The sequence below is a fragment of the Ornithorhynchus anatinus genome, chromosome 4 (genome assembly GCF_004115215.2).
Source record: "Ornithorhynchus anatinus isolate Pmale09 chromosome 4, mOrnAna1.pri.v4, whole genome shotgun sequence".
NCBI classification, from domain to species: Eukaryota; Metazoa; Chordata; class Mammalia; order Monotremata; family Ornithorhynchidae; genus Ornithorhynchus; species Ornithorhynchus anatinus.
Window position 1 is genome coordinate 63,169,709 of NC_041731.1, and position 19,316 is coordinate 63,189,024.

Sequence of the window (19,316 nt, forward strand, 5' to 3'; positions counted from 1 at the left end):
CTTGCACTTATGTATATATCTGTAATGTACTTATTTATATTAATGTCTGTCTTCCCCAGACTGCAAGCTTGCTGTGGGCAAGGAATGTGTCTGCTTACTGTTGCACTGTACTCTTCCAAACGTTTAGAACAGTGTTCTGCACACAGTAAGTACTCAATAAACACGATCGAATGGATGAATGAACGAATCTGCCCCAGTGCTTAGAATGGCGCTTGGCACATAGTAAGTGCTTAACAAGTGCCATAATGATAATAATAATAACAAATCTGAACCAGTTCAGAGAGCGATCCCATCCAACTGGCCCACTTCTCAAAGTCAAAGCAGCTCCAAGAGTTCTACACCATCCTAACCCATATTAGGAACCGGACGTTGGGAGAAGGGTTCAGGGAATTATAATCACAATTGGCTAGCTGTTTGGTGCCTTGAGATACTTACAAGGAAAGTGACCTGCCAGCATTTCACCCTGCTCATCTTGAAGTTGACCTCTCTGGTCTGGTTGCTAGGCAGTTGGATGCAGCAGCTGATCTCGTCGTTGCCCAAGGAGATGGCCACCCCACAGCCAGCCTCTGGGTAGTCACAGGTACAAGGATCAAGCTGTAGATATCCATGATGCCACGCTTCTTGAGCCAGCTCCAAAAACTGCATCAAAAGAAGCCGACAGAAATAAAATCAAAGCCTAGGTCCTCATTTCCTCTCCTCTCCTGCCCTTCTGCATCTCTCTCACACTTCGGTTTGCATCCTTTATTCACCCCCTCACAGCCCCACAGCATGTATGTACATACCTATAATTTATTTATTTATATTAATGTCTATCTTCCCTCTAGATTCTAAACTCACTGAGGGCAGCGAATGTGTCTACCAACTCTGTTATATTGTATTCATTCATTCATTCATTCAATCATATTTATTGAGGGCTTACTGTGTGTAGAACACTGTACTAAGCGTTTGTACTTGTACTCTGCCAATCACTTGGTACAGTGCTCTACACACAATAAGCATTCAATAAATACCATGGATACCCCTGGAAGCATCAACAAATGATCTTGTGTCGTGTTTCTTCATTCTACTGGCCTTCTGGGCATGAGCGGAGCACTACCGATAAGTTACGAGACTTGGGGAAGGGGAATCTTGTGTGCATCTATCTAGCTTTATTTTGCGTTATTCTCAAAAGACCTCAGAAAAATAATAATAATAATAGTAATAATATTGGTTAAGCGCTATAACAAATCACAATGAGGGGGGAGTTGACACAGTATATGTAGATTGGATACAGTCTCTATCCCACAGGAGGTCCACAATTTAATTAGGAAGGAGGATAGATATAGAATCGTCACTTTACAGATGAAGAAACTAAGGCACAGAGAAGTTAAGTGATTTGTCCAAAGTCACAAAGCAGGCAAGTGGCAGAGCCAAGATTAGACCCCAGGTCCTCTGACTTCCAAGCCCACACTCTTTCCAATAGACCATGCTGGTCTCTGGTTCAAGATGGTGTAGGGATGATTGGGATCGGGGAGGGGAGAGGGTGAGGGAAAGGATGCCTTAATAATTAATAATAATAATTTTATTAGTTAAGTGCTTACTATGTGCCAAGCACTGTTCTAAGTGCTGGAACAGATATAAGGTAATCAGGTTGTCCCACAGGGGGCTTCCAGTTTTAATCCCCATTTTACAGATGAGGTAACTGAGGCGAAGTGAAGTGATCTGCCCAAAGTCACACAGCTGAGAAGTGGCGGAGCTGGGATTAGAACCCACGACCTCTGATTCCCAAGCCTGGGCTCTTTCCACTAAGCCACGCTGCTTCCTTTATGCTGCTTCTTTAGGCCAGCTGTGTAAATTAGCACATACCCTAAGGTCCAAAGCCTAGAAGAAATCAGGTTCTGTACCAAAAAACAATTGATATAAAGTAAAAATATGACCTATAAAACTAGAAGTATATTTCTTCAATACCTGCAGATGCCAGCTTGAAATAACTTGTGTTGGCAGTATAAGAGCTGGAAAGGCCTGTTAATATTTTTTGCAGGCAGCCAGATTATTTTGTCTATCTTCAAGGCCTCTTTATATGACTGAAGTAACATCTGGAGTGGAATGGAATTGGAATAGGAGCCTGGCAGACAGGTGATGAGATATTCTAGGTGACCAAGGGAGGTGACCACCCCACCCTTATATCTTATTTCAAAAATTCATCATTTAGGATTTAGACACACGAGACATCCTTGAACTGGTCACTTCAGGGACACTTTAACTTCTGGAAGCCTCTCCCCATAATTTTATGTATTTAGAAACCATTTTTGAGGATGATGGAATTATGTCCTGTGGAGAAACAGTCAATCAAAGATATTTACTGAGTGCTCACCGTGTGCAGAGCACTGTACTAAGCCGCTGGGAGAGTACAGTGCAATAGAGTTGGTAGGCATGTTCTCTGCCCGCAAGGAACTTGTGTTCCACCGGGGGAGGCAGACATTAAAATACATTTTAGATAGATATAATAACTGTGGTATTGGTTAAGCTCTTACTATGTGCCTGGCACTGTATTGAGCCTTGGGGTAGAAACAAGCAAATCAGGTTGGAAACAGACCCTGTCCCTAGAGGGGCTCACAGTCTCGTTCCCCATTTTACAGATGAGGTACCTGAGGCCTTCTGATTCCCAGGCCTGGGCTCTATCCACTACCCCATGCTGCTTCTGGATTGGGGTCTTAAAGGTTACAGACCCAAGGAGAAGAAGCAAATAAGTAATATAATGACTTAATCAGTGAAAGCCACTTGGAGTAGATACGACTTTAGTGGGGCTTTGATTATGGGCAGAGTCATGATCTGTGGATGTCCCTGATAACGCTTCCACTGTCCACTTCCTCTCACTCCTCAACTCCAATGACCTCCTGCTCCACCCCACCTCACCCATTCACCGACTTGGAAACACGCTCGACTTCATCATCTCTAGTCACTGTACAGCCTCTGAAATCTCTCTCTCTGACCACACTCACCTCACCTGCCTTCTTTCCCACACACCCCTTCCGTGCAAATCTATCCTGTTCTCCAACAAAGACCTCCGATCTTTTGACCCCCTCCAATTCTCTAAACTCATCATACCCCATTTTGTCTCTACATCTGGACTACCTTCTCTTAACATGCAAAAGCACCTCCCTCTCCACTGATCTCAACTCCCTCACTCCCCTGTCCCTCCACAGATCTCATACCACTAACCACCAATCCTAGGTCACCTCTATAAAACATGTCCTCCTCTCTTGTGCTTGAATTGTGGAGCACTGCTGGTGGAAATCCAGACACCCGGCTGACCTCATCCATCTGAATTTCATCCTTACCTACTTTAATTCTGCTTTCTTCTCCACCTGACAATGATACTTCTCCATCCTTATTGACTCCCATACCCATTGCCTGTTCCAGCTGTTCGAGACATTTAAACTCCCTCAAGTACTGCATTCCTCAGTCCTCACCCCCACAGTCACTTTTCCTTTAATGACCTCGCCATGTACTTTATTGATAAAATTAAAGCATATATAACATTCCTACAATTTCCTATGATCCTTCTCCAGTCCTTCTTGCGCCCTCCATGACTATACCATCTTTCCCAGTAGTATCTCAAGAGATCTCTTGCCTCCTCTCAAAATATATGCCATCTGACCCTATCCCTTCACACCTTATTAAAACACTTGCCCTGTCCCTTCTTGCCTCCCCGACCGCCATCTCCTACCATTCACTTTTCAATGGCTTCTTCCTCACTGCTTTCAAACATATTTATCTCTAAACCTATCTATCTCGCCCTCTGACCTAGAATTTCCGACCCCTCCATATATGACAGATCACCATTCTCTCCGACTTCAAACCTTTATGAAAATCAGATCTTCTCCAAGAGGCCTTCCTCAATTTAGCCCTCTTTTCCACTACTCCCTAGACCTTCTGCATCGCCTACGCACTTGATGTTCACCCCATCTTAGAAGCCACAACACTTATGTACATAACTATTATTTATTTATATTAATATCTGTCTCCCGCATCTCTGTGAGCCCCTTGTGGGCAGGGAATGTGTCTACCCACTCTGTTGCACTGTGATCTCACAAGCGCATAGTACGTAGTGATCTGAACACAGTTATTGCTCAATAAATACTGTATATTGATTGTTGGAGATGAATGGGTAGGGAGTTCCAGGCCAAATAGAGGACTTGGTCAAGGGGGCAGTGGCGAGAAAGTTGAGATTGAGGTACAGGGAATAATCACGTTGGTATTTGTTAAGCGCTTACTATGTGCAGAGCACTGTTCTAAGCGCTGGGGTAGATACAGGGTAATCAGGTTGTCCCACGTGAGGCTCACAGTTAATCCCCATTTTACAGATGAGGTAACTGAGGCACAGAGGAAGTGAAGTGACTTGCCCACAGTCACACAGCTGACAAGTGGCAGAGACGGGATTTGAACCCATGACCAGTGGGTGAATGTTGAGTGAAGTGTGCGGGTTGGAGTGTACAAGGAGATCAGTGGGGTAAGGTAGGAGGGGGAGAGCTGATTAAGTGTCTTAAATCTGATGGTAAGGAGTTTCTGTTGGATGCAGAGTTGGATGAGAAAACACTGGAGGTTCTTGAGGAGTGAGGAGACATGGACTGAGCATTTTTTTGGAAGCAGAGGGAAGTAAGGATGGGAGAAGGGAGAGACAGTAGTCAAGGAGGTCAGTGACTACGCGGGAATGTGGTAAGTGCTCGGATCAATGCTATAGCAGTTTGGGCACAACGAGCAAAGTGAGGTTTTTCATGGTAAAAAGGCAAACTCGGAGACAGGGTAAGGGGCAAATCTGGGACTTGGGCAATCAATGGAGATGTCTCAGACAGGGAATACACCTGTACCGGACGCGGAGCTAAGACCCGTGCAAATAGATTTAAAAATAGAGATGTTGGCACTCATTCACTCTACTCAAATCTACTTCTAACCTGAAAGGCCAGTTTCTCTTTTTATTAATCCCGAGCTCACCTTTGTTTTGTCATTTGCCTCCTTTAGTCTCTCTAATTCCTGTCTTTGGCTGTGGGTTGGCTTGGTCCAGTTTTCCGCTATCTCCTGCAGTGTCTGCAAAGTCAGTGATCAACATTTAACCATCATGAAAACATCTGGGCAGGAGAAACTATAGCAGAAGCAATCAACTGGTTACATTCATTGAGTGCTTACTGTGTGCAGAGCACTGAACTATGTCCTTGGGAGAGTACAAGATAACCATAACAGAGTTGGTAGACACTTTCCCTGCCCACAAAGAGTTTACAGTCCAGCGGGGAAGACAGACATTAATATAAATAAATAAATAATGGACATGTATACAAGTGCAGTGGGGCTGAGGGAGGAGTAAATAAAGTGAGCAAATCCAAAGGGTGATGCAGAAGGGAGTGGGAGAAGAGGAAATGAGGGTTTAGTCAGGGAAGGTCCTTTGGAGGAGATGCGCCTCCTCTGAAGGTCGTGGGGAGTCGTAACAGTGTAGCTCAGTTGATAGAGCACGGGCCTGGATGTCAACAACTTCTGAGTTCTAATCCGGCTCCGCCACTCATCTGCTGTGTAACCTTAGGCAAGTCACTTCACTTCTCTGTGCCTCAGTTCCCTCAACTGTAAAATGGGGGTTAAGACTGTGAACTCCCCGTGGGACATGGACTGTGTCCGACCTGACCAGCTTGTAGCTACCCTAGTGCTTAGTACGCGGAACATAGTAAGCTCTTAACAAATACCATTTAAAAAAAAAGACACTACCCCTCACCCTCATCACTATTCTAAGCTTCTAAAATACAGGTTTAACTAAACATTACCATTCAGCCACCACCCTGCAACATTTAATGGTCCAGCATGGCTTAGTGGAAAGAGCACGGGCTTGGGAGTCAGAGGTCGTGGGTTCTAATCCCGGCTCTGCCACTTGTCAGCTGTGTGACCTTGGGCAAATCACTTAATTGCTCTGTGCCTCAATTATCTCATCTGTCAAATGGGGATGAAGTCTGTGAGCCCTACTTGGGACACCCAGATTACCTTGTATCTACCCCAGCGCTTAGAACAGTGCTTGGCACATAGTAAGTGCTTAACAAATGCCATAATTATTATTATTCACATCTTACCATTCATTTAAAAGAAAGATGTTCCACGTGGATAATTACTTCTTCCGGTCATTTACACAAGTCCTGCCTTGAAGATGGGTGGAAAGGGGTGGGGTGTGTGTGTGTTGGGGTCGGGGGTGATTATCCTAGAATATATAGCTACGAGAAAGAATACCAGCCACTCCTTACTACTCAGGATGTGGGTACCGGTAAATGAATTTCCCACACATTTTGCTTCTCCTCTATCCTCTTCCTGTTGCCTATTTCATCAATCATTAGTGTCTCACGATCAGGAAAAGGAAAAGAGATAAAACTCGCATCTATTTGCTACTGGATAAGAACTCTGCTTGAACGATTTAATGCAGGAGGAGATAAAAAATATGACTAAAATGTAACTTTTCTGGATTCGCTGTGAATTTTAATAACCCATATGACTCCAATTAATAGAGGTAATTGAGAATTGGCTATAAATTCCATAAGGAGGGGCTAATTTTCAGTTATTGCTAATATTTCCTCGACTGAATGTTTAGAACAGTTCACTATGTCATTTTCGGTTATTATCAAGAAAGTCCTAGAGCACAGGCCTTGGAGTCAGAAGGACCTGGGTTCTAATCCTAGCTCCACCATGTGTCTGCTGTGTCACCTTGGGCAAGTCACTTAACCTCTCTGGGACTCAGTTACCTCATTTATAAAATGGGGATTAAGACTGAGCCCCAGGTGGGGCAGGGACTGCATCCTACCTGATTGTATCTACCCCAGCGTTTATAACAGTGGTCGGCACACAGTAAGCGCTTAACAAGTACTATAATGATTATTATTATTTAAAGCCGAGTTTGGCTTTACCTGCATATAGAGCAGATTTACAGCAACGTTGCAATCCATAAGCCTTGCATCAAGAGATGGATCCATATACCTGCATAATTCAAAAGCCATAAATTAAATTTCTTATCACCACTGTGGGAGAACACTGACATCTCAGACATCTATACCATAAGAGGCACAAATCAACTTGGGATGGAGGTTAATCAGTTTTATTTATTGACTGCTTCCTGTGTGCAGAGCACTGTACTAAGCGCTTGGGAGAGTACAACCCTGCGGAGCTGGTAGACGTGTTCCCCACCCGCGATGAACTTACTCTCTAAAGGGGGAGGTGGGGAAGAAAGGAAAGGGGAGTGGAGAAAAGCAGGAGACAAAGTCCTCTCTTACGGTCTTCCTGAAATATTCTCAAAGGATTTCACCTAAAAGTTATTCTCAGACAGATCTCCGAGTTGAGTGTCAACTGAAGCTATTTAAAGATATGAAAAAAAAGGGGTGGTTAATGGCCAGACGCTTACAGGGACTAAATTGCTGAGAGATTACTATAGCTCTGGGGGTGGTTTAGTACTTGTCTTATTCTGTCGAGTCGTCTCCGACCCATAGCAATGCCAAGGACACATCTCTCCCAGAAGGCCCCACCTCCATCTGCAATCCTTCTGGTAGTGGATCCAGAGGGTTTTCTTGGTAAAAATACAGAAGGGGTTGACCATTACCTCCTTCCACTCAGTCAACTTGAGTCTCCGCCCTCGACTCTCACCTGCGCCGCTGCTGCCCAGCACAAGTGAGTTTTGACCTGTAGCAGATGGCTGCCACTCGCTAGCCACTGGCCAAGCTAGGAACGGAATGGATATGCCCCTGCTTGATGCTCCCTCCCGTAGTCAAGACTATGGGAAACTCTCCAGGTGAGAGGGTGGTTTGTCACAATACATAGTAATCTTTTTTATTTATTTTTTAAGATCATATATGGGCATGCTCCAGGGAGCCTTATGTCTTTTCATTCATTCAGTTGCATTTATTGGGCACTTACTGTATGCAGCTCACTATACTAAGCATTCGGTAGAGTATAAATAAAACAATTAACAGACACATTCCCTGCACACAGTGAGCTTATAGTCTTGAGGTGGGGAGGAAGATATCAATACAAATAGATAAATTACAGATATGTACTTAAGTACTGTGGGGCTGCGAGGGGGGAAGAACAAAGGGCGATGCAGAAGGGAGTGGGAGATGAGAAACGGAGGTGCTTAGTCTTAGAACGGTGCTTGGCATATAGTAAGCACTTAAATACCATTATTACCATTTTTGCTACTATTAATAATTATTAAAATAATAAAAAACCTATTTGCTGATAAGGGAAAGCTGCCTAAAAGACCATTCCAAATCATAAGCACTTAGTGTTTTGCACACAGACAGCTCTCAATAAATATGATTGAATAAATAAATGAATGAATCTGCCTCTCTCCCGAGGCAAGGTAATCATTACCGAGTCTCTTCGTCATTCCTCATATTTCAATCCTTTGATGGTCTTTGCTGTTCTCATGGGAACGTGTCCCAGGTCACCTCAGGGCTCCCAAGGTGAAATCATGAGCAGAGCCCCAAGAAGGATGGACTTCAGAGCCTGCCCCGTTCTCAAACACCCGTACTCACCACTTTCTAAGTCCAACCTTGCAGTTTTCGACTTCAACGCTTTGCAGACTAGCATATGGGAGTTCAAACTCTGCCATTTTCTTAATTACTAGAAAGGGGGGAAAGTTTGGATTAGTTGCAAAATGCATTATTATCTCTCTTAATATAAGGAAACAAACAAAAAGAAGGTTTAGTCATGCATCCGGCAAGTCTTCCCACCCTCTCCCCCGCCCCCAGCATCCCACTATCAATCAATCGTATTTATTGAGCACTGTACTAAACATTTGGGAGAGTACAATATTACAGTATAACAGAGTCGGTAGATCCGTTCCCTGCCCAGACAGGTCAAACCTTGATGCGTCCGAAGGACCTAGGCTGGGGGAATAGCCCAGACTACAGCCACCTCCTTATTTGCCTCAGTCTCCGCCCACACAGAGGGGGGAGGTTTGCAGCCCCGTCTCTTTCTCCCGCCCAAAATGGAGGAAACTCCCAGTGGTCTCCAAGGCCCACTGAGGGTCCCAGGACCCAGCAAGAATCTCCAGGGCCCAGAGACAGTCCCCAGGGTCTAGCAAGGGTCACTAGGGCTCAGTGATGGTCTCTGGGGCCCAGTTAGAGTCTACAGGCAGTCCCCAGAGCCTAGGGAGGGTCTCCAGGGCCCATGAGGTGCGGGGGTAGGAACTGCACTGATCGTTTTTCAACAAAAAATCAGTCCATGTCTCCCCACTCCTCAAGAACCTCTAATGGCTGCCCAACCACCTCTGCATCCAACAGAAACTTCTTACCATTGGCTTTAAAACACTCAATCAGCTCGCCCCCTCTTTTCTTACCTCACTGATATCCTACTACAACCCAGCCTGCACACTTTGCTCCTCTAGCGCCGGCTTGCTCACTGTGCCCTGATCTCATCTACCGTGCCGCCGACCTCTTGTCCACGTCCTCCCTCTGTCCTGGAACTCCCTCTCCCTCCAAAAGTAGCGGAGAAACACCATGGCCTAGTGACAAGATCAGAGGCCTTGGAATCAGAGGACCTTAGTTCCAATGCTAGCTCTTCCACTTCTCTGCTATGTGACCTTGAACAAATCACTTAACTTCTCCTTACCTCAGTTTCCTCTTCTGTAAAATGGGGATTAAGACAGTGAACCCCATGGGGGACGAGGACTGTGTCCAACTGATGATCTTATACCTACCCCAGCTTTTGATACAGTGCCTTGCACATAGTAAACCCTTAATTAATCCTAGCATTATTATTATCCAGACCACCACTCTCCCCCACCTTCAAAGCTTTATTAAGATAATATATCCTCCAAGAGGTCTTCCCGATTAAGCCCTCATTTCCCCAACTCCCTCTCCCTTCTGCATCATCCATACACTGGATGTGGGTTCTTTAGGCATTTGGTATTCACTCCACTCTCAGCCCCACAGCATTTATGTACACATCTGTCACCCATCGCCCGGGGATGGGTCCGTTCGGGAATCCGTGTGTCGAGAGAGATCGGGGACAGATAGGCTGAGTTTTATATAGAATCGATTCCGTGAGTCGAATTATTTGATTATTTTGGATGCGGCGAATTGAACTTCCCTTTTGGGAGGCCCCTTTCGGAAGAAATATGATTATTGAATGATATTAGAGCTTCTCTATCAGGAGGAATATATTTATGCCTTACCCATGTGTGACAAAACACTTAGTCCCCTCTCATGAACACTTCCCACCCAGATGAATTCACTTAAGCCTTGTTTGCATATGGCCAAGAAGTTAGCTCCCACACACGATCGCTTCCCACTTGGGAGGAATCCATTCGTGCTTTCTACGCCTTTGGGGAACCGCCATATCTTACAGCTCCACGAGCTTTTAGCGGGACACTTAACCATCCCACGGCTCGTTGGTGCAGACAGAGCGGGAATCCCACGCTCTAGGCAGAGGTCACCCTGGCTGCTGTGAGTTTCCATCCGCTACCCGGGAGGTCAGAGGCTGCAGGTATTTATTGCCTGCACTCCTAGGCCATTCAAGTTTATGCAATCTCTGCCCTCCTTCCTTCTTCCATACTTCTTTTGATCAGCATGGAGGTGAGGAACACCTATTTTCGCTCCCCTGGCCAGATACGTCTAGTGGTGTTGGAAGTCACAGATAGGATTTTGACCTTGAGATGAACGGGGCCCAGGTTCACCTTGGCAAATATCTTGTCTTATGCTGTCGAGTCATCTCTGACCCATAGCAACTCCATGGACACATCTCTCTCGGAACGCCCCACCTCCATCTGCAATCATTCTGGTAGTGTATTCCAGGATTTTCCTGATCTACAAGAAATGTCTACAAATTATTTATTCATTCATTCAATCATATTTATTGAGTGCTTACTATGTGCAAAGCACTGTACTAATATTAATTTATGTCTCCTCTAGACTTTAAGCTCATTATGAGCAAGGGACATGTCCACCAACACCCGGGTATTGTATTCTCCCAAATGGTTAGTACGGCGTGTTCTTCACACACAGCTAGTGCTGCTCATTAAATACCACTGATTGATTCAGTGTTGAGCCTTAAGGATTTCTGAATTTTCTTTAAGGAAGAAATTTATTTTCTAATCAAAGTGCAGGGCCATCCTCAACAAATACCCAACAAATACTCGAGATACTTATCCCTGGATAGTAAGCCAGTGTCATGATAAAAATAATAGCATCACCACCTTTCCAGAGCATAAGAAGCTCAAAATGCTCTTCATTTGGTGCCCTCCCCACTGCCAAGTTACTGACCTCACATAAAAAAATTTGGAGTTTCATAAGCACATGGGGGTGGGGAGTCAGACATTAATATTCTCTCTCTCTAGACTGTAAGCTCCTTGTGAGCAGGAAATAAGTTTACTAACTCTGTTATATTGTACTCTCGCAAAGGCTTAATACAATGCTTTGCTCGCAGTAAACACTCAATAAGTACCATCGATTGATTGATTGAGTCCTGCTTCATTGTGGGCAGGGAATGTGTCTGCTTATTGTTAGACTGTACTCTCCCAGGTGCTTAGTAGAGTGCTTTGCACACAGAAAGCATTCAATAAATGATTGATTGATTGATTGAATGAATGAATGAATGAATGAATGGTTGCTCCCTACCATCCTAATTCTTCTCCGTGTCCCTCCTCCAACCTCCAGCTTTCCCCTTATTGTTGTTTAAAGACCAAGTTTGCGTAGCTGTGAAAGACCCTCAACTCGTGACTTCTGGAGATGCAGCAGTTTCCCTGTGCCTGGGTCCTCTTTTAAAAACAATAATAATAATGATAATGGTATTTCTTGAGCCCTTACTGTAGGCCAGGCACTGTACTAACTGGAGAATTTGGCACCAAACTCTCTTCCCCTCTTCAAAGCCCTACTGAGAGCTCACTTGCTCTAAAAGGCCTTCCCAGACTGAGCCCCCCATTTCCCTCTGCTCCTCCCCCCTCCCCTCAGCACTGTGCTCATTTGTATATATTATTTATTACCCGATTTATTTTCTTAATGAGCTGTACATCCCCTTGATTCTATTTATCTTGATAATGTTGTCTTGTTTTTGTTTTGTTCTGTTTTGCTTTGCTGTCTGTCTCCCCCGTTTAGACTGTAATCATAGGGCGGGGATTGTCTCCATCTGTTGCCGAATTGTCCATTCCAAGCGCTTAGTGCAGTGCTCTGCACACAGTAAGCACTCAATAAATACTAATGAATGAATGAATACTAAATGCTGGGGTGGATACAAGCAGATCAGGTTACACAGTTCCTGTCCCCCATGGGGCTCCCAGTCTCAATCCCCATTTTACAGATGAGGTAACTTAGGCACAGAGAAGTGAAGTGACTTGCCCAAGGTCATAACAGCAGACATGTGGCAGAGCTGGGATTAGAACCCATAAACTTCTGACTCCCAGGCCCGTGCTCTATCCGTTACGCCATGCTGCTTTCTTTTGCTACACACTGCGGAGCTATCTTATGTCTGGGCAATATCTTTGTAAATGTTTTTGTTGTTTGTAATTTTAATGGTATTTTTGAAGCGCTTACTATGTGGCAAGCACTGTTCTAAGCACTGGGGTAGATAACCAAGTTTATCAGGTTGGACCCAGTCCCTGTCCCACTTGGGGCTCACAGTTTAAATTGGAGAGAGGAGGATTTAATTCCCATTTTAATACCCATGAGGTAACTGAGGCACAGAGAAGTTGAGTAGCTTGCCCAAGGTCACAGACAAGTGGTGGAGCCAGATAGTTTCTGATAGACACCGTGTATCCGCCCCAGCGCTTAGCACAGTCCCGATCAATCAAACGCATTAATCGAACGCTTGATGTGTGCAGAGCACTGTATTAAGTGCTTGGGAGAGTACAACGGAGTTAGTAGTCAGGTTCTTTCTTCACAGGGAGTTTACAGTCTAGAGGAGGAGACAGACATTAATTTAAATAAATAAATTACGGATATGTACGTAAGTGCCGTGGGGCTGAGGGTGGTGTGAATCCAAGCGCAAGTCAATCCAACACATTCCCACTCTGCAAACCGATTTCACTCAGCTCTTTCCCTTTTCCAGTCTCTCACCTGTGAGGTCTCCGTGACCGCCTCCCTGCATCAGAAACAGGTTGAAATATTCCAGAAGTTCTCGAGAGAGTCCAATCTTGTATGCCGTGATCTTCAAAAGGAATAACAAATGTGAAACACCGCCTCTATCTTCTCTATCATGAAGCTTTAAAGTAACCTAAAGTAGCTTTAAAGAAGCGCAGTCGCCTAGTGGATAGGGCACAGTCCTGGGAGTCACAAGGACCCAGGTTCTAATCCCAGCTCCTCCACCTGTCTGCTGTGTGATCTTGGCCAAGTCATTGCACTTCTCTGGGACTCAGTTACCTCAACTTCCTTAAAAACTTACTACGTGCCAGTGTTCAAAGTGCCGGGGTAGATAAAAGATAATCAGGTCAGACACAATCCCTGTCCCACATGGGGCTCACAGTCTTAATCCCCATTTTATAGATGAGGGAACTGAGGCACGGAGAAGTGAAGTGACTTGTCCAAGGTCACACGGCAGACTACTGGCAGAGCTGGGATTAGAACCGGTGACCTTCTGACTCCCGGCTCTGTGCTCTTTCCACTAGGCCATGCTGCTTCTCAGCGTGCTCCTAATTCTTACAGCCATTCACGGAAGTGACGCATTGGTTTCCTTGAAAAGTGTTTCTTTAGAGGCCATCTCTACAGTAGGTTTTTACTGGACCTTCCCGAATTCCTGATTTCTTTTTCCTGGAACTTTCAGGCAACTAGGCAGGAAGCCGGTAGGGAGCCAGTGTAATAATCAATCAATCAAAGGTATTTATTAAACAGTCTGTGCAAAATACAGTACTAAGCGGTTGAGGGGTATATTACAAAGGAGTTGGTAAACAAGTTCCCCACCTACAACGAGCTTACAGTCTAGAGGGTGAGACGGACATTAATATAAATAAATTACAGGTATTTAATTTGATTACAGCCACATAAATAAGAGATGAATGTAACTGAACTGAACTCAATTGGTCTACAGCCCTAAGAAACTAACTTCAACATTAGGAATATCGGAGATGGAATTTAACTCCAGATTACCTCCAGGACCCTTTCAACAGTGTCGGATGTCAGAATCTCAATTTGAATTCTCCTGCCATTGGGCAAAAACACATCCAGAGGCACTTTCTTTGTGACGATCTTAAAGGTGTCCTACGAAGAGGAAATTAAAGTCAACTTCACAGAATCCTTTGCATTCATTATAAACACGCCTTCGACATGCTCCTTCAATTTATTATTATGCAGTATTTGTTGAGCACATGTTGGAAGAGCACTATATTAAATCCTTGGGAAAATACAGCATGGCCTAGTGGAAAGAGCGAGGTCCTGGGTGTCACTTAACTTCTCTGTGCTTCAGTTACCTCATCTGTCAAATGGGGATTAAAACTGTGTGGCTCAGTGGAAAGAGCAGGGTTTCGGAGTCAGAGATCATGGGTTCGAATCCTGGTTTGGCCACTTGTCAGCTGTGTGACTTTGGGCAAGTGACTTCACTTCTCGGTGCCTCAGTTACCTCATCTGTAAAATGGGGATGAAGACTGTGAGCCCCACGTGGGACAACCTGATTCCCCTGTGTCTACCCCAGCGCTTAGAACAGTGCTCGGCACATAGTAAACGCTTAACAAATACCAACATCATTATTATTATTATTAACTGTGAGCCCTAAGTGGGACAAGCTGATTACCTTGTATCCCCCAGCGCTTAGAACAGTGCTTTGCACATAGAAAGTGCTAAACAAATACCACCATTATTATTATTATTTAACTTCTGTTTGTTTTAGTTTCCTCATCTAATCCCAGCTCTGCTACTTGTCTGTTTTGTGACCTTGGGCAAGTCACTTCTCTGGGTCTCAGTTACCTCATCTGTAAAATGGGGATTGAGACTGTGAGCCCCATGTAGGACAGGGACTGTGTCCAACCCGACATTCTCGTGTCCACTCATAGTACCTGGCACATAGTAAGCACTTAACAAATACCATAATTATTATTATTATTATTCTCTGGGCCTTAGTTCCCTCATCTGTAAAATAGGATTAAGACTTTGAGCCCAAGTGGGACAGGGACTGTGCCCGACCTGATTATCTTGTGTAATAGATAACAGTGCCTGGCACACGGTAAGCGCTTAACAAATTCCACAATTATTAGTAGTAGTAGTAGAGGGAAATTGGGTGCATTCGGGCCTACGGATGGACTGTACGTCCCTAACTAATGGTGAGGAATACGCTGGCTGAGGTTCCTTGCTTCCCCGGCCCACAGGTCCCCTCTGACTGACTTTGTTGAGGTGGCCCAAGGCAGAGTTCAGGCCCTCTGCCCTCCCTCGGCTGTGGGCGCGGGAACCCGGAGCAGACAGGATGCCAACGGGAAGGTGTGGGTTTCGATAACGCTTTGCCGCTCCCTTTAAGTCAAGAATCATCGATCAAAGTGTGAGAAATAAAAATCCATCTCAGGAATGTAGACGATCCAGACAAAGAAGCCCAAATCTCCTCAGAGCTGCCTCCTCATGGTGGGCCCGGCCCTCTGAATCAGGCTTGTCGAAGGTGGTGACAGGGATTCCAGAAGCCGGTAAGGCAATTTGACTGACCTTCTTTTTTTTTCCTGGTATTTGCTACATGTTTATGATGTGCCAGGCCCCGTACAAAGCACTGGGGTAGATACAAGATAATCAGGTTGGACACAGTCTATGTCCCACATGGGGCTTAGAGTTCTAGAACTTCTGTTCTAGATTTCATGTCCACCCTCTCCGTCAGAATTGCTAATCGCTTGTAAATTCAAGGAAGGTCTGGGAAAACGAGATAAAATTGGCCATCTCCATGAAGCAGGTAAAAATATTTGGCTGCCTGGAGATAATGGTGTCTGCCCCCCTGGGGCAGGGGTATCCTCTTCCTCCCCTCAGCACCGTGCTCATGAGAAGCAACGTGGTTCAGTGGAAAGAGCCCGGGCTTGGGAGTCAGAGGTCATGGGTTCGAATCCCAGCTCTGCCACTTGTCAGCTGTGTGACTGTGGGCAAGTCACTTCACTTCTGTGTGCCTCAGTTACCTCATCTGTAAAAATGGGGATTAAGACTGTGAGCCTCACGTGGGACAACCTGATGGCCCTGTATCTACCCCAGTGCTTAGAACAGTGCTCTGCACATAGTAAGCGCTTAACAAATACCAACATTATTCTTATTATTATATATTTTATTACCCTATTTATTTTGCTAATGAGGTGTACATTCCCTTGATTCTATTTATCGTGATTATGTTGTCTTGTTTTTGCCTGTCTCCCCTGATTAGACTGTGAGCCTATCATTGGGCAGGGATTGTCTCTATCTGTTGCCAAATTGCCCATTCCAAGTGCTTAGTACAGTGCTCTGAACATAGTAAGCTCTCAATAAATACTATTGAATGAATGAATGCTCTGTCCCTTGGCCCATTGTCTGAGCAGAACTTAACTTTCAGGGGCACTTGAGGGAGCGGCAGTTGCCGGGAAAACCGAGGACTTTTCCCAGAAGGGCAGGGTCAGAGCTGATGGACTACCTTACCCAACGCGGTCTTCCGTGGCCGGTCAATGGAGCCCACCCCGACACGCGACTCCTTATCTTCCCCGCCAAACCCTGTCCTCCCCTGACTTTCCCATCACTGTAGACAGCACCACCGTCCTTCCTGTATCACAAGCCCAAAACCTTGCCTTATCCTTGACTCCTCTCTCTCACTCAACCCACATATTCGTTGTGGGCAGGGAATTTGTTAAGTGTCGTATTGTACTTTCCCTAGCATAGGTACAGTGCTCTGCACACAGTAAGCACTTAATAAGTGTGATTGAAAGAAGGAAAGTTCAATCCATCTGGTGATCCTGTCGGTCCCACCTTCACAACATCGCTAAAGTCTGCCTTTTCTTCTCCATCCAAACTGCTATCACATTAATGCAATCTCTATCCTATCCCACCTGGATTTCTGCATCAGCCTCCTTGCTGACCTCCCAGCCTCCTCTCTTTCCCCACTCCCGTCCACACTTCACTCTGCTGTCCGGATCATTTTTTGACAAAAACGTTCAGCACATATTTCCCCACTCCTCAAGAAACTCCAGTGGTTGTCCCATCCATCTCCACATCAACTTCCCCATTGGCTTTAAAGCACTCCACCACCTTGCCCCCTCCTACTTCACCTGGATACTCTCTCAGTATAACCCAGCCCATCCTCTAATGCTAACCTTCTCACTGTGCCTCCAGTTTCCTTCTTATGCCAATAACCCTTAACCTATATCCTGCCTCTGGTCTGGAATGCCTTCCCTCCCCCTCACTTCAAAGCCTTACTGAAGGCACATCTCCTCCAAGAAGCCTTTCCAAGACTAAGCTCCCCACTTTCCTCTTCTCCCATTCCCTTCTGCATCACCCTGACCTGCTCCCTTTGTTCTTCCCCGCTCCCAGCCCACAGCACTTACGTATGTATCTGTCATTTATTTATTTGTACTGATGTCCGTCTCCCCGGCTTTAGACTGCGAGCTCATTGTGGGCAGGGAATGTGTCTGTTTATGGTTACATTGTACTCTCCCAAGCGTTTAGTACAGTGCTCTGGACACAGTAAGCACTCAAAAAAAATAAAGATTGAGTGAATGAATGAATAAATGAACAAATAACTTCTGGAGTAGACGCAAGTTAATTAGGTTGGACAAAGTTCCTGTCCCACATGAAACTCATAGTCTAAGGAAGGGGGAGAACAGGCATTGAATCCTCATATTATAGATGAGGAAACTGAGGCATAGAGAAGTTAAGTGACTTGACCAAGGTCCCACAGCAGGCAACTGGCAGAGAAGAGATGAGAACCCAGGCCCCCTGACTCCCTGAGCTTGGGCCTAAGCTCCTTCCCCTAGGCCATGCTTCTCCTTAGGACATATCATCTGATAAGAGCCCCAACCAAATTGCCAAGTTCCCCCATCTTCCCCCGGTCTCTAGCTGGGGCCGTTACTGTGGTTTGGGCTGTGAACTGTGAGCCCTGAGAAGACTGAAACACTGCTCGCTAACCATAGTGCCCTACTGCTATTTTAATTTTATTTTTGTACTTATCCCTCTCATCTTTTTTTTATTGTTTTATCTTTCCTTTTGCATCTCTCGTCACTCCTCTTCATACTTAGACCGTGAGCCCCTTGAAGGTCAGGGACCATGTCTAATTTTCACCCCTGTAGTCTTTCCTAGTGCCTAGAAGAGTACTTTTGCACATAGTAAGCACTTAATAAATATTATTCTTTCAAACATCTACCTGGAGTGACTCCAAAGGAGAATCATTAGATGGATCACTAGATGGATCGAATGTTCATTCATTCATTCAATCACATTTATTGAGCACTTACTGTTTCCTTCCTCATTTCTCTTCCAGGCTCACACTCTTTAACTATCAAACAAAATCCAGTGGTGATAAATGCTGAAAAGAAGTACCGAAGCAGCCACTGAAATTTTTAAAAAATGATTGGTTTCTTCTGACAGCATCCCTTGCCTCATTTGAAGATCACGCTTACCTGCTGTAACGTTTTTAAAAAACCAATGAAGACATCACTTCTTAGGACATTTGGATCTGTAGGCACTAGAAAATACAATTTGGAAACATCGAGCATCTTTAGCATTGAAAAGTGCAGAAAAGCAGATCCGACCCAATCTGCACCCCAGCCCTCTCATCATTTTCATAGCTCCCATCCCTCTCCACATCTGTATAAAGCTGTGCCAACCACCCTCCTTCCATTCACCAAAATGCATCTCTTCACTCCTAATAATAATGATAACTGTAGTAATTGTTAAGCGCTTACTATGTGCTAAGCACTGTTCTAAGCACTGGAGAGATACAGTATAAACAGGTTGGACACAGTCCCTGTCCCCCATAGAAACAGCATGACGTAGTGGATAGAACAAGGGCCTGGGAGTCAGAAGGTCATGGGTTCTAATTCCGGTTCCAGCACTTGCCTGCTGTGAGAACTTGGGCAAGTTACTTCACTTCTCTGGGCCTCAGTTACATAATCTGTAAAACCGGGATTGAGAATTTGAACCCCACGTGGGACAAGGGACTGTGTCCAACCCGATTTGCTTGTATCTACCTCAGCGCTCACATAGTAAGTGCTTCATAATTACCATAATAATAAGGCTCACAGTCATAATCCCCATTTTACAGGTGAGGCCCAGAGAAGTGAAGTGACTTGCCCAAAGTCACACAGCAGACAAGTAGCAGAGAGGGAATTAGAACTCAGGACCCAAAGTGCTGGGCTGGGGGGTCCCACAAAAGAAAGGTCTAAGGAAACTCTCCCTTGGGTGCCTTGTTCT

The 19,316-nt window shown here is 45.1% G+C and overlaps 1 protein-coding gene across 1 annotated transcript in view; it reads right to left on the minus strand.

Moving 5' to 3' along the window:
• Window positions 1-19,316, minus strand: part of SNX31 (sorting nexin 31) — a 54,852-nt gene that overhangs the window by 25,215 nt on the left and 10,321 nt on the right. The window contains exons 4-10 of the mRNA XM_029063671.1: window positions 18,524-18,588; window positions 14,076-14,186; window positions 13,050-13,140; window positions 8,532-8,619; window positions 6,912-6,981; window positions 4,975-5,067; window positions 436-639 (exon numbers count right to left, since the gene is read on the minus strand). Of these exons, the coding sequence (XP_028919504.1) occupies window positions 436-639; window positions 4,975-5,067; window positions 6,912-6,981; window positions 8,532-8,619; window positions 13,050-13,140; window positions 14,076-14,186; window positions 18,524-18,588 (722 nt within the window). The remainder of the gene's footprint in view (window positions 1-435; window positions 640-4,974; window positions 5,068-6,911; window positions 6,982-8,531; window positions 8,620-13,049; window positions 13,141-14,075; window positions 14,187-18,523; window positions 18,589-19,316) is intronic.